Source organism: Dasypus novemcinctus, chromosome 2 (assembly GCF_030445035.2).
Source record: "Dasypus novemcinctus isolate mDasNov1 chromosome 2, mDasNov1.1.hap2, whole genome shotgun sequence".
NCBI lineage: Eukaryota > Metazoa > Chordata > Mammalia > Cingulata > Dasypodidae > Dasypus > Dasypus novemcinctus.
In genome coordinates this window covers 197874136-197886111 of record NC_080674.1, presented here as the reverse complement: position 1 = coordinate 197886111, position 11976 = coordinate 197874136, and the positions used below count along the sequence as shown (strand labels likewise).

General features: G+C 51.2%; 1 protein-coding gene across 2 annotated transcripts in view; it reads right to left on the bottom strand.

Moving 5' to 3' along the window:
* Positions 1-303: 303 nt before the first annotated feature.
* The window catches only part of SNAP47 (synaptosome associated protein 47), a 70607-nt gene continuing 58934 nt past the window's right edge, over positions 304-11976 (bottom strand). For both annotated transcript variants that reach the window (XM_004458098.5, XM_071211524.1), the window contains one exon: positions 304-4118. In XM_004458098.5, coding sequence (XP_004458155.1) covers positions 3972-4118 — 147 coding nt within the window. In that variant the 3' untranslated portion in view covers positions 304-3971. The remainder of the gene's footprint in view (positions 4119-11976) is intronic.

Below are 11976 nucleotides of genomic sequence, written 5' to 3'. Positions count from 1 at the left end.
GCCCCATCTGTTCCTGCACAGCCTTCCGTACGCCACGATGTATTTTTAGGGTTTTAAACGGTTGGGAAAATTTAAAAAGAAGAATGACATTTTGAGACACAATTATTTGAACTTCAAATTTCACAGATAATGCTGTACTGGAACAAAGCTGGACTCGTGTTACGTGTGCATGGTGGCTTTCACGCTGCAGAGATGAGTACAACGACACCAAGACTCTCGAAGACTAAGATGCCTGCCACCTGGACCTTTACAGAGAGTCTGTCACCTCTGCCCCGAACAAATGGAGGAATCTGCAGTCTTCAGTGAACTGTCAAGGCAGTTTTATTTCAATTCCGTGCTGTTTTACAGTTGCATTAGACAGGGAATTTGCATTTTGCCTGTTTTTATACACAGTGCAAACTTGGCTCTAAGCAAGCGTGCTGTGGAAACATAAAGTGCAGATACCTTCGTGGTGACAACAAAAACGAAGACAGTTCATTTCCACCAAGGACAGGTTTAGATGGCAAATTGTTTTGGGTACAAAACAAGGCATAGCAATCTGATCAGTCCCATAAACACCGTTCAGACATGAATAGCAAAAGACATGCCTTCCATCCAGAAAAAAGGCCCAAACAGCAGAGCTGACAAGCCATTTGGGACAGTCCTCCTGGGTGCACTCTTCTCACTTATCTAATCTGTGCGTCCTCTGGAATGTCCCAGCAGTCACCGCAGCCCCCCAAGCACAATCTGAGGAAGGGGCCAAGCTTGACCCCCACAACAGGGTGAGCAGCCCCCTAGCCCCTCGGTCCTTCTCACCAGGGCTCCTCTGGCAAACACCCAGCTGTGTTTGCCGGGCCACACTGGCCACCCACCACTGCAAACACACTTTCTTACAACTCCCCACCAAGACCCCTGCGCCAGAGTCTGTCCCACAGGCCGGTGCAGGCTTTGCGGTCTCATCCAATTCCTTTTCCTGCTCATCCCCTGTGCTAGCCCACCCCTTCCTCCCTTTGCAGCAAAACCAGGTGCTGCCAGGGGTCCCATGCACAGGCCTCTGCTCACTGTGGCTCTCCTTGCCTCACAGTGCCCACCCTGAAGGCCAGCTCACAGCCACCCCTAGAGGACCTGCTTGCAAATGTACCCCACAAGGCATAAGGGCTAATGCTGGGAACACGGTCCCCCTGCCTCTCTCAGGGATCCCGTCCCTCCCCTGAAGACGTGGCACATTCTCATTCTCTGCTGCCTCCTTGGCACTGCAGAGGGGCCAACACACAGCTCTGCTAACATGCACTCCACAGGTGAATGGCCCCATCTCCATTTGGGAGATTTAGGAAGTGACAGAGTTTGTTCAAAGTCAGTCCAAAAGGGATTAGGGCCAGGATTCATATCCAGTTATGACTGGGCAGCTGCTTCACTCTCTGGGGCAGTCCCAGACCAGGGCTCTGTCCACAGCAGGGAGCATCTATTCAGTGGACATGTAAGACACTGCTACCCTGGTCACCAGTCCCAGAGCTCGTGGCCGCCACACCCAGCCATCCTTGGGAGCACTGAGCAGATGCGCCATGGCTGACCCATTGGACAGTCCGCTGTACCTGAGGCAGGGGCAGCGATGGGGCTGGGGGCTGCGGTGCTTTACGGAGGTCAGCCAGGGGGTGGGTGCTGTGGGCTGGGAGACTGATCTGCCCCAGCTGCTAGTACCCCAGGTCCTTCTGGGGTCCAAGGGAAACACCAGATCTCAAAAGAGACTTGATGGCTTTTTCTAAACGCTCCCTCTAATGTCCAAGGAAAGAGACCACCAGTTTCTATCAGTTTAGTTATCTGTGGCAGAGAAAAAGGCCTTTAAGATCCCCTCCATGGATAATGCCTCTGGTGTCCAGTGTCAGAGACTGGCCATTGCCAGGTGATGGAGAGAACTGAAGCCGGGAGAGCCCCCAGGGCCAATTAAGACCGGGGGGTGGCCAGACCCCTCCCCTTTTTCAAGTGGTCTCTAGGCAGCCAGAGCCTGAGAGGCCCAGTTCTCCTGCACGCAGCAAGCTGGACACCTGGTGGCTCACTGCAAACATCCCTGAGCCCGGCTTACCTGGCCCAGGCTGGGGCCTGGGGTCAATCTCCAGGTATAAGTCCCTTTGGTAATTCTGATGTGCAGCCCTGGCTGGGTGCCTCGCTCCATCTTTTGGAACCTTGGCTGTTGCCCATGGAGCCGCTGAGAGGATCTAAACTGCTCTGGGGGCAGACCAGCTGCCTGTCCGCCTCCTCCCAGCACTAGAGCAGGAGCCCTCTTCTGCTCCACGAGGACAGGGGTCCAGACTCCTCTTCCAGACCCTGGCCGCAAGGGAGCTCCTTAAACAACACATGCTGACACCACCAGAGGACAGCGATCCGCAGCGCTGGTGCCCCTCCCCAGCATGGGAGCGTGTGAGAAGGGGCCGGGCGGGGGCTTGGCCTCAGCGACCCTCGCAGTGGCTGGGTAGCTAGCAGCTCCTGGACACTGGCGGCTCAGCACGCCACAGCAGCCCAGAGCCAACTGCTCATGCGCTTCCTTGGAATAAGGAACCTTGCAAGGACGGGCCCAACTCCTCCTTTTGGAGGAGGTTAAGAACAAACCAAATATGACAGGCAAAGACCAGGAATAAAACTGACAAACTGAAGAGAGTTTTAAAGAACCTCTCATTTACATGTGTCACTTTTGTGTCCTCTGGAGATGGCCGGCATGCCCCACGACCCGCCTGGCCCCCGCAGTAACTTTCAGAAACCATCAAGAGAACTTGGTGTGAGTGGAGTGCACAGTCACCAGTGAGGCTACGGCATGACCTCAGCCAGACCTGAGGAAAGGAGCGCCAGAATCACACCTCTGCAAGAGGGTCTCAAGGCTCTGCTGCAGACAGCTCTTCAAGAGGCTATTTTAGAGCCGTCTGAAAGTGTCCACTGAAGCAGCATGCTGAGATAAGGCCTGGGGTGGGGTCACTTTCCCACCTCTCCAACGAGCTGGGCTGTGTGCATCCTCACATCCTCGAAGCAACTCCTCAGGAAGGGAGCCGATGCTACCCTTCACCACCAGCTATAAGTAAATGAAACCAAGAGAAGAGCCAAGAGATGCTGTTAAAAAGAAATCCATCTCCAGATAGAAATGGGCAGTAGAAACAAAAACTAATACTTTTTTTAAGGTGCTTTTGGCTAAAAACTGGGCAGTAAACAACTACTTCAGGTGTTCACAAGATGTCCTACAGGTGTACTAGGTGTCTAGCTCTGCTTCAGCTAGACAATGACAATACACCTACAAAGAAAGAAGGAGACACAACGGAGCAGGCCGACGGGATCTGTGCTCCAGGCCTGTGGAGAAGAGGCGGGGGCAGGGGCAGCTCTGGCCTGGAGCGCAGGCCTGACTATGGCCCTAAAGAAGGACACGCCTGGGGCATGTGGGGGAGGGAAGAGCCAGAGATAGGCAGTCCTGTTTCTTTCAGAGAGACTTATATCTTCCTTGCAAGCTTAGCAAGAGGCAGAACAATCAAACTGCAACTTGTTTTCCAAGGACGGCCTGTCAGGCCACGGGCCAAACAGCCCTAACCGCCTCACATGAGCTCAGGACTTGCCCTGGACTTCCCCCAGTGGCCCCTGAGAGTGGCCCTGGGAGAAGGGACCTCTGTCCGGTGGCTCCATCCCCAGCTCCAGAGCGTTCCTGCCTACAGGCCAGCGTGTTCTTGGGCAAGGTTGCCCAGCCCCTTCTCCACCACAGTGTGCAGAGGCAGAGTTCTTGGAAACATTCCCCTGGGAGCTGTTCTGACTGCCAGCTATGCTACCCTACAATTCCTCATGGCACAAGTCCAGCCAGAAAGCTCTTCCTGAGGAAGGCTGTGCTGCTCCTGCAAGGCTTTGAAAAGCCTCTCCAGTCTCTCCAAATCTTCAGAGGGTCCTCTGGAGGATGGGGGGTGTGGGGGATGAGGACGACAAAGCAGAGGAGTGACTCTGCAAGCAGTCCTGTGGGTGTGTCTCCTCTAGGTCAGCTTTCTTATTCGCCGATTGTGCTTGTCGATAGTCGAGGCTGCCCGGTCAACGGAAGAGGTGATGCCATCCAGGGCTTCATCCTGCCTCTCCAGCTCTGTCTCTGTGTCCAAGGCAAGGCTCTTTAGCTTCCACAGGATCTGGGGGAGATCAAAATCGACAGGACAGGTTGCTTTCTGTTAACTGTCAAAAACGCTTAGCATCATTTTTGTAAGAAGTTTTATTTGATAATTTGAGCTTTTGCTTTTCCTGCAAATAACGAGGGGGAGGTGGGAAGCAACTGGGGAAGACATTGCCCTCCACTGGACAGGGTCAGCCGAGCCTGGGCTGAAGCAAACACCTGAGCTTGGAGCCCGGCTGCCTGACCTCGAGCAAGGTCCTCATTTCTGGTCCAGTTCTGGCCACCCCCATTTTGGGGAAACAATCATAGGCAGGAGGCTTAATCCTGCAGCCCCAAGACACGTGCCCCACCCCTACCCCCATCCAATCCTCCACTGGGAGAATGGGCTGGCAGTCCCCTGGTGGTGCTGGTGCTTCCAGCCAAGGGTTTGCTCTGTGAAGGTGGTGCCAGCACTGCTGCTGGGAACTGTCAACGTGGGGAGGGGGTCGTATACAGTGCCCTGATGTGGCACAGCCAGGAGGTAGGACGGGGGATCTGGAGCCTCACTAGTTGGGTCTGAGTTCCAGCTCTCATCAACCAACTTTTCCATGACCTGTCTGCCACCTAGCCTGAAGCTGGGAAAAACCAGGTTCAAAAAGAAAAGCAAAACCCTTGTCCATATGCTTTAAATATTTTACACACAAATACAAAAAACAAAACAAAAGCACAGGTAAGCCAAAGATTTGGAGTTGTTCACACAACCTCCCAGGCTGCACCATCCCATGGTCTCCCGAGAAAGGCTGGAGACTGGCCCCAGAAGAGCTGACCCTGGGGCTCCAGGCCGTGCCACGTCATGCCCAGGAGTCAGTCCCTGGAAAACAGGGTGGGAGGTGGGGAAAGCACCGAGGTGTCCAAGGGCTGGTGGGTTTGTGGTCGCATGACAAGGGCAAGTGTGATGCTGGCTGAGCATGCACAGGCCATAAAACCCGAGATGCAGCTGCTTGTGGACGCCTCACCGGGAGGCCACAGGGGAGGATGGCGCCCTAAGGGGGCGGAGGGGCCACTCCAGCAAGGCCCCACTGAGGAAACCAACTCATCTCAACCACAGCTCCTCACCCACGTTCCCCCACTTCCATGACTCATGCCATACTTCATTCATTTTCATTTTTTATGGTTCTGTTGAGACTGATCACATTGTTAAATGTTACTTTCACTAGGTACTTAATGAGCCTAGGTTTTAAAATTTAATATACTCAAGCTGGTAACTAAAAGGGTACATTTTAAAAGAAATCTTAATAACCAACTACTTGCAATAAATGTTAACACTCTCTTTAGGAACATTAGAGCTCATCAGTTCAGGCAAGGCACAGGCACTGTGGACTGTGAATCCCTGAGAGGAGCCCCCAATGCCACATTTACTACTCCCAGTGGATCGGAATACCCAGGCCCATGCACGTACCACGCTACGGGGGTTACAACACTGGCTGCAGGCAGACTGCGGTTATTTCAAGGGGCCCCGCATTTACCCTAGTTGTAACGCACTACAGTCTACACTGCAGAACCACCCCCACTTGGCTCTACAGTGTGATGTGACAGGATGACTGACACGTGAGAAGGCGGTGTCTCCTGGGGGCATCAGACTAAAGTTCCTGTGACAATCTTGAACAGTGCTACTGCCTGGGAAGAAGGGAGCCCCTGGAGCAAGAGCCCACTATGTTCCACCAGTTCCTTGGAAGGCATGACAGTGACTGTGCATTAGAAGACAAGTCTGACCCTCAAGTGAGAAGGACTGCCTTGCACAGGCCCAGATCCACCACCTAGTGCTGGGGGGCCTCTGGCAAGGCACCCATTATGCGTGGGCTTCTTTGCCTGGTTAGTAAGAAACAAAATAAAAGCTGGGAGGTGGCCAGGGTGGAGGGTAGGAGGATAAGACCCACTTCTTCCCAAGTGATGGTGAGGCTTAAATGAGATCATAAATGTGAACAAGCTGTGAAAACTATAAAGGGCTCTGTAAGGGTCACAGTGGCCAGCCAAGGCTCTGTGCGTTCAAGCTGAAGGAGCCTCGATCCTCGATCCTCTGGCCCTTGCCCCACCCCGTTTTGCAGGCTGGGAGAGTAAGGTCTTCAAAGATCAGAGAGCAGGTCGATGACAAGGCCAGGCTCACCCCACGTCTATGTGCAGCACTGTTCCTATTATCTCTGTTATTAGACATAAGAATAAATTATTGATTTGAGTTAACAGGCTCAGACAACAACCGTTTTTGCACCCTCTGGGAACTGGTGGAAACTCCATCAGTTGAGTCACTTAAAAAACTGGACAGAGCCCTGGAAAATATACGGTGGGGATCAGTGCGGCTCTGGAAGGGGGACGGACTGGATGACCTAATACAGTAGGTCTTTTCCATCTCTCACTTCTATGATCTCATATGGCCGATGCCCAAACAGCATAATAAAAAAGATGAGGAAGAAAAAACACCACAGTTCACCACCATGCTAAGCAGGTTCTCCCAGACCATTCCCTTCTCCTGTACTCTTCTTTTAGTGGGATTACAGGCTGGTCCACCTGGGATTTGCAAACAATGTCTCCTAGAAGAGATGCTCTGATACACACTTGGCACTTCACTGGAGCCACCTGTGCTCAGTGACCAGGCCACAGAGACCACATTACAGTCCTCCTCTGGGGTCTGCTTCCTCGTCAACCACTTTAAAACGTTACTCAAGATTACCCAAACAGAATCATCTTTCAGGACCACAAAGCTCTAAACTAAATGCTCAGTGCCTGGACTCAGGACCGGGGAGAGGGGCTTTGAGCAAGGATACCCATGGCGGGAAATGGAAGCCCCATGGTGAAGGCATGCAGGGCAGGGCAAGGCAAGGAGGTGCCCTTCTGAAAAGATCAGCAGTTTGGTGTGTTTCTGTTCTGACAATAACAGTGCATGTAGAAAACTAATAAAAGGGGGCGGATGTGGCTTAAGTGGTTGAGCTCCCACCTTTCACACGGAAGGACCCAAGTTCAGTTCCCAGTGCCTCCTGAAAAACCAGAAACGAACAACAAGCAAAACAAACTAAAAGACCAACTAAGGGAAGCCAATATGGCTTAGTGGTTGAATGCTGGCTTCCCACTTACAAGATCCTGATTTCAATCCCCAGTCCCTGGTACCTAAAAAAATAATAATAAAAAAATAATAACGGTAATAAGAGAGATGGTAAAAAAAATCCACAAGCCCAGAAATAAGCACTATTAGTAGTATCATGATCTATTTTCATCTGGCTTTTTTTTCCCATCCCTATATCAAAATACTTTCATAAAAAAAAGGCAAATTTGGGCATTGAAGTATATATAGTTTTGTTTTTGCATTTTTCAAGCCCTAGTTATCCTAAATAAAGCTACAAGTTAGGGGACCTGGATAACATGTCATAACACTGTACTAAGAATTTTGCGCATTTCTTCTCAGCCAACCCTCAGATTATGTTTTACCAATGAGGCCAAGAAAGGCTAGGCAACTTGACCATGCTCCTGAGCCCAGGGGTCCAGCTTGATCCAGCCTGGGTGGGCTCACAGCAGGGGCAGTGTTCTCAGGTTCCTCTCACTTATGGCAGAGGCCAGGACGCAGTGGCCCAGAGGGCAGGCCTCTGGGCCACTCGCAGCAACCGCACTGGGACCCTCTCCACAGACAGGCAGAGGCCCACACCTCCAAAAAAGGCTGGGTGTCAGGACCGTGCTGGCTCCCAGAGCCCTAAGTATCTCCAGCAAGATGCAGAGGTCACTTTAAATTCTCTCATGGCCACATTTTAAAAAGGAAGAAACGGCAGGTGACATTAACTTATATTTTATAAATAAAATATTAAGATATTTTATTTAACCCATATCCCCAGGATCATTTCAGTATGGACTGACCAGTACACTGCTATCTTTATTTCACCCTGCGTTTTGGAACTGGTTGGTGTGTATGGTCCACCACAGAGAGCTCGCTCGGACCTTCCAGCTCTCAGGGCCCGGCACCACATGGTGGCACACCCCACCAAGGCCACCTGAGTGATGAATCCTGCCTGCTTCTGTGTGCCAATTAACCATCCTTCTCAGAAGAGGAAGCAATGATTCTTTCAGTTCACAAGTACAAAACTACATGCCCAGGTCTCTGCTTAACAAGCACAATAGTAAGCACTATGCATACAACATATTTTATGAGCAAGACATAGCTGACGAGCCTATGAACATTCAAGTGTTTTGCTGGTACACATCCAAACAAAGGCCGGTTGGTTCCCATCAGACTTTTTGATCTGGAAAAAGTCCCATCAAGATGAAGGCATTAAAAATAGTACCCATTCCAAAAAGTCTGAGACCCCTGGTCTGTATACAAAAATCACACTTGAAATTAATACTGCAAAAATACAAGATACCCCTAGAGCTACCAGGACTACAGACAAAGAAAATTACCAAGGAGACCTTCAAACCACCAATACCTCTGCGATCTTGGTCCAGATTCTTTTTCCTTTAAGGAAGGGATTGAAGTAATTAAGTGGCATCGTGTGAATTCCATATAACATGGGATGGAAAGAATGGAGACGATGACGTCTGGCCAAACCTTAAAAAGCAGTTGTTTCTTTTGTGGCCGAGGATGACAAGCTGTCTAGTCACCATGAATACGTGCTGCCAACCTCTGGAGTATCAAGTAGCCTCTCAGCTCCAAATCAAAGATCAGGCTTTAAAGGAGCTCTTCCCCAAGTCCCTGCTACACGAATAAATAAATCCAGCAACTCACTAACAACCCCCCCCAGCCATGTTTTTACCTACGTAAGAAACTACCCTAGTTAAAGAGTTTTCTGTGTGAGGAGTCACTAACTTTTCTGAACGCTGGAGAAATGCAGGCCATTACCAGCAGGCTGTGAAAGCACACAAGCGAGGGCAGCATCTTGAGAGAAACTGTGGCAGCTTTTAGAGCTCTTGGGTTCCGAGCAGACTTGCAGCACTCCACTACAGCCAAAGTGGCCAGTTCTGCTGGGTGGCCAGGCCCAAGGGGGCAGTCCTGGATGACTCAGAGAGAAAGTGGGGAGGTACAACGCAGACAAAGGCGTTCCACAGGTAAGGCAGAGACAAAAGGGAACACTAAGTCACAGGCCCAGAGGATAAAGCAGAAGTGGTTTTCCTCAAACGAGAGGACATGAGGAGAACACGAGGAAGACATTCTGGGGTCGGCCAGCCACCTTTGTGTCGAGTCACAGCCTGGGGCAGGGAAGGACTTTCTGCTTCAACCACCACACCTAGCAGCAAGTGCCCCCCACACACAGCTGGGTTAGCAGTAGGGTGAGGTGAGAGGCATCAGAAGGGCAAAACATGAAGTATTCCAGTCGAACCATTTCTGAATTTTTATAAAAACAAAAACTAATGAAGGAAAGACGGCTTAACGGAGTAGGTCTACTCACCACACTAGCCTAGTTCTGATGGGTGCGCTGACGAAGGTCATTGAGACATGAGGTGGGACCTCGACCCGGGGTCCGCTCTTAAGCCATGCCCCCATGCCTGGCCCTGCAAAGCTGTCTGCTGCACTCACTGAAGTTGCAGCATGGGAGGAACGGGGCACACAAGTACTGAAATGGCCCGTAGCAAGAGTTGTCGCCTCAACATACACACTTAGAGAAGCAATTATTTTGCTCCACCTCCTGATAAACCTCCTGGACTTAGAGTATGCCTCTATTCATATTAAGCTGCTGAAGTGTGTTTAGTATTAGCTGGACTGTCTGCCCTGATCTTGTTATTAAGCTGACTCACTGAAAAATTGTGAATTTTCTTGCAGTGAGAAATTAGCAACCATTTAAGAACAGAGCTTGGATAAATCAAGCTGTCTACAACTCAAAATAGTTCTACCAGTTGGGGCCATTAACATGCTATAGAGAACGAAAGAGGGGAAAAACTTGGCTTTCACAGCAGTCAAAGCTCTCGAGACTACACAGAACATTCTATGCTACAATCAGTCACATTCAGCACTTGGAGACCACCCCCAAAGCTGAATTCCTTTCAGCCTCCGACGGCGACTTAAGGTTGAAGGCAAGAATGCATGGGGGGTAGGCACAGGGCTGGCCGTCCAGGGTACATCCCCGCATCACAGCAGAGACGGCGCAGCAGTGACCTGCTGAGCAGAATCCTCCCATCTGTCCACGGAATGGGCTCTGGGAGCTGTCTCAGCCATCCGAGCTGGTCAGCCCTCACGCTCAAAGTGCTGACCCACCACCACTCTATGTGGACCTGGGAGGCCTGCGACACCTGTGTGGCAGGTCAACAGAAAAGCCTGGGCACAGCAGTTACATGTAGCAACTCCCAGGGCCGTGAAGAGGGAGGCCTGGACAAGCCACTCCCCAGTCCTGGCAGGCAGACCTAACAGGAGTTTCCCACCAAGGAAACCAACATCTTAAGACAGCAATGACTCCCTGCCAAGTGACACAACCCATTTATATTCAGCACCCCAGAAGGTTCACCTCACAAGTGGGGGCGGGGGGTGTCCTCAAAACAGAGAACTGGAAATGCATTCAATTTGCAGTCTTCAAAGTGAAAGGCATAGAAAGTCAGAGCTAGAGGAGACGCGCAGGCATTAGCTGGTGCGAGGATGCTGAGCCTGCCCGAGCCAGGCACAGAGCTTCCCCCACGCAGGCCTCACCCTCACCCTGTTCTATGATGTGGAACAATAACAGAGCCTGATGCTCGAAGCACCACATGCAGCTGAGCAGAGACAGGGCTTTCAGCGACCCTTCCCCAACTGGGCTGTATGGCCTCCTCATGACACTCTTTTGTTTAATACAATTCAACAGTTTTAGTACTTGGATAAGTTCGTAAAGAGATATTTTACATGGCTATCCTATGTATTACCATCTACAAAAGACTTGAACTTGATTTAAATGACCAAGAAAAAGGAGCAACATTTAGAGGAAAGAAACAACCCTGCTCTAACTTAAGAGTTTCACACAAGCATCTGTTTTCCTCCCACTCATGTTCCAACAATCTGCAGAGCCAAGTAGCTACTCAGTGACAGATCCTCACTTAGATGTGGATGCTGTTCTGGAATTCTGTCCTCAGCATGAGATTTTGGAATTCTTTCTCTGACAGGGCTCTCTCTGTTCAAAATTTTTGGGGGGCAGCCTCAAGAGCACCAGGTGAAGGCCTGGAACACAGACACAGGATGGACCTGCATGGGCAACTGCGGTCAAGGGGGACAAGTGCCACCTCCCAGCCCCCACATAGCCCACTTCTGTCCTATGCCCTGCACACAAGGACAGACGTCCCCTCCATGCTGCCTGGTCTGCCCTAGGCCTGCACACGAAGACACACGTCCCCTCCATGCATAAAGGTCTGCCCTACTCACTACCTGTGCATGAGAACAGACGCCCCTGCATGAAGCTTAGGTCTGTTCCAAATTCTGTGCATGAGGACAGAAATGCCCCAGCCTTCCAGTGATGTGCTATGGCAGAGCGAGAGGCATCAAACTCCCTGCCGAGGTGAGACGACAATCTACAATGCCTCCAGGTACCACAATGTGTGAAGTGCTACAGTGAGCACCTGGTGGTAGGTTAAGCAGAGCACTGGGGGCACTGCCCATGGGTGCTCACTGCTGGCCCAAGTGGCCCAGTGGCACTGTTGATGCTTCACGCTGAATAATTACACAACTCAAGGCACAGTGGAAGCAGCCTTCCGGGTCTCTCTCTTCCCCTCGCCAAGCCAGAAGACACCTCCTCCCTCCCCTGCCAAAAGGCAGCACCCCTGCTGTCTGCCCACCCCACCGATCCCCCAGAGGACATGCCCAATGAGAAACCTCTACCACAAGGACTCTCAGAGGATGCAGACACCAGCTGGCACATGGTGTGTAACACAGAAAGGAAACTGAGGCAGCTCGAGGTGCCTAGTGCAAC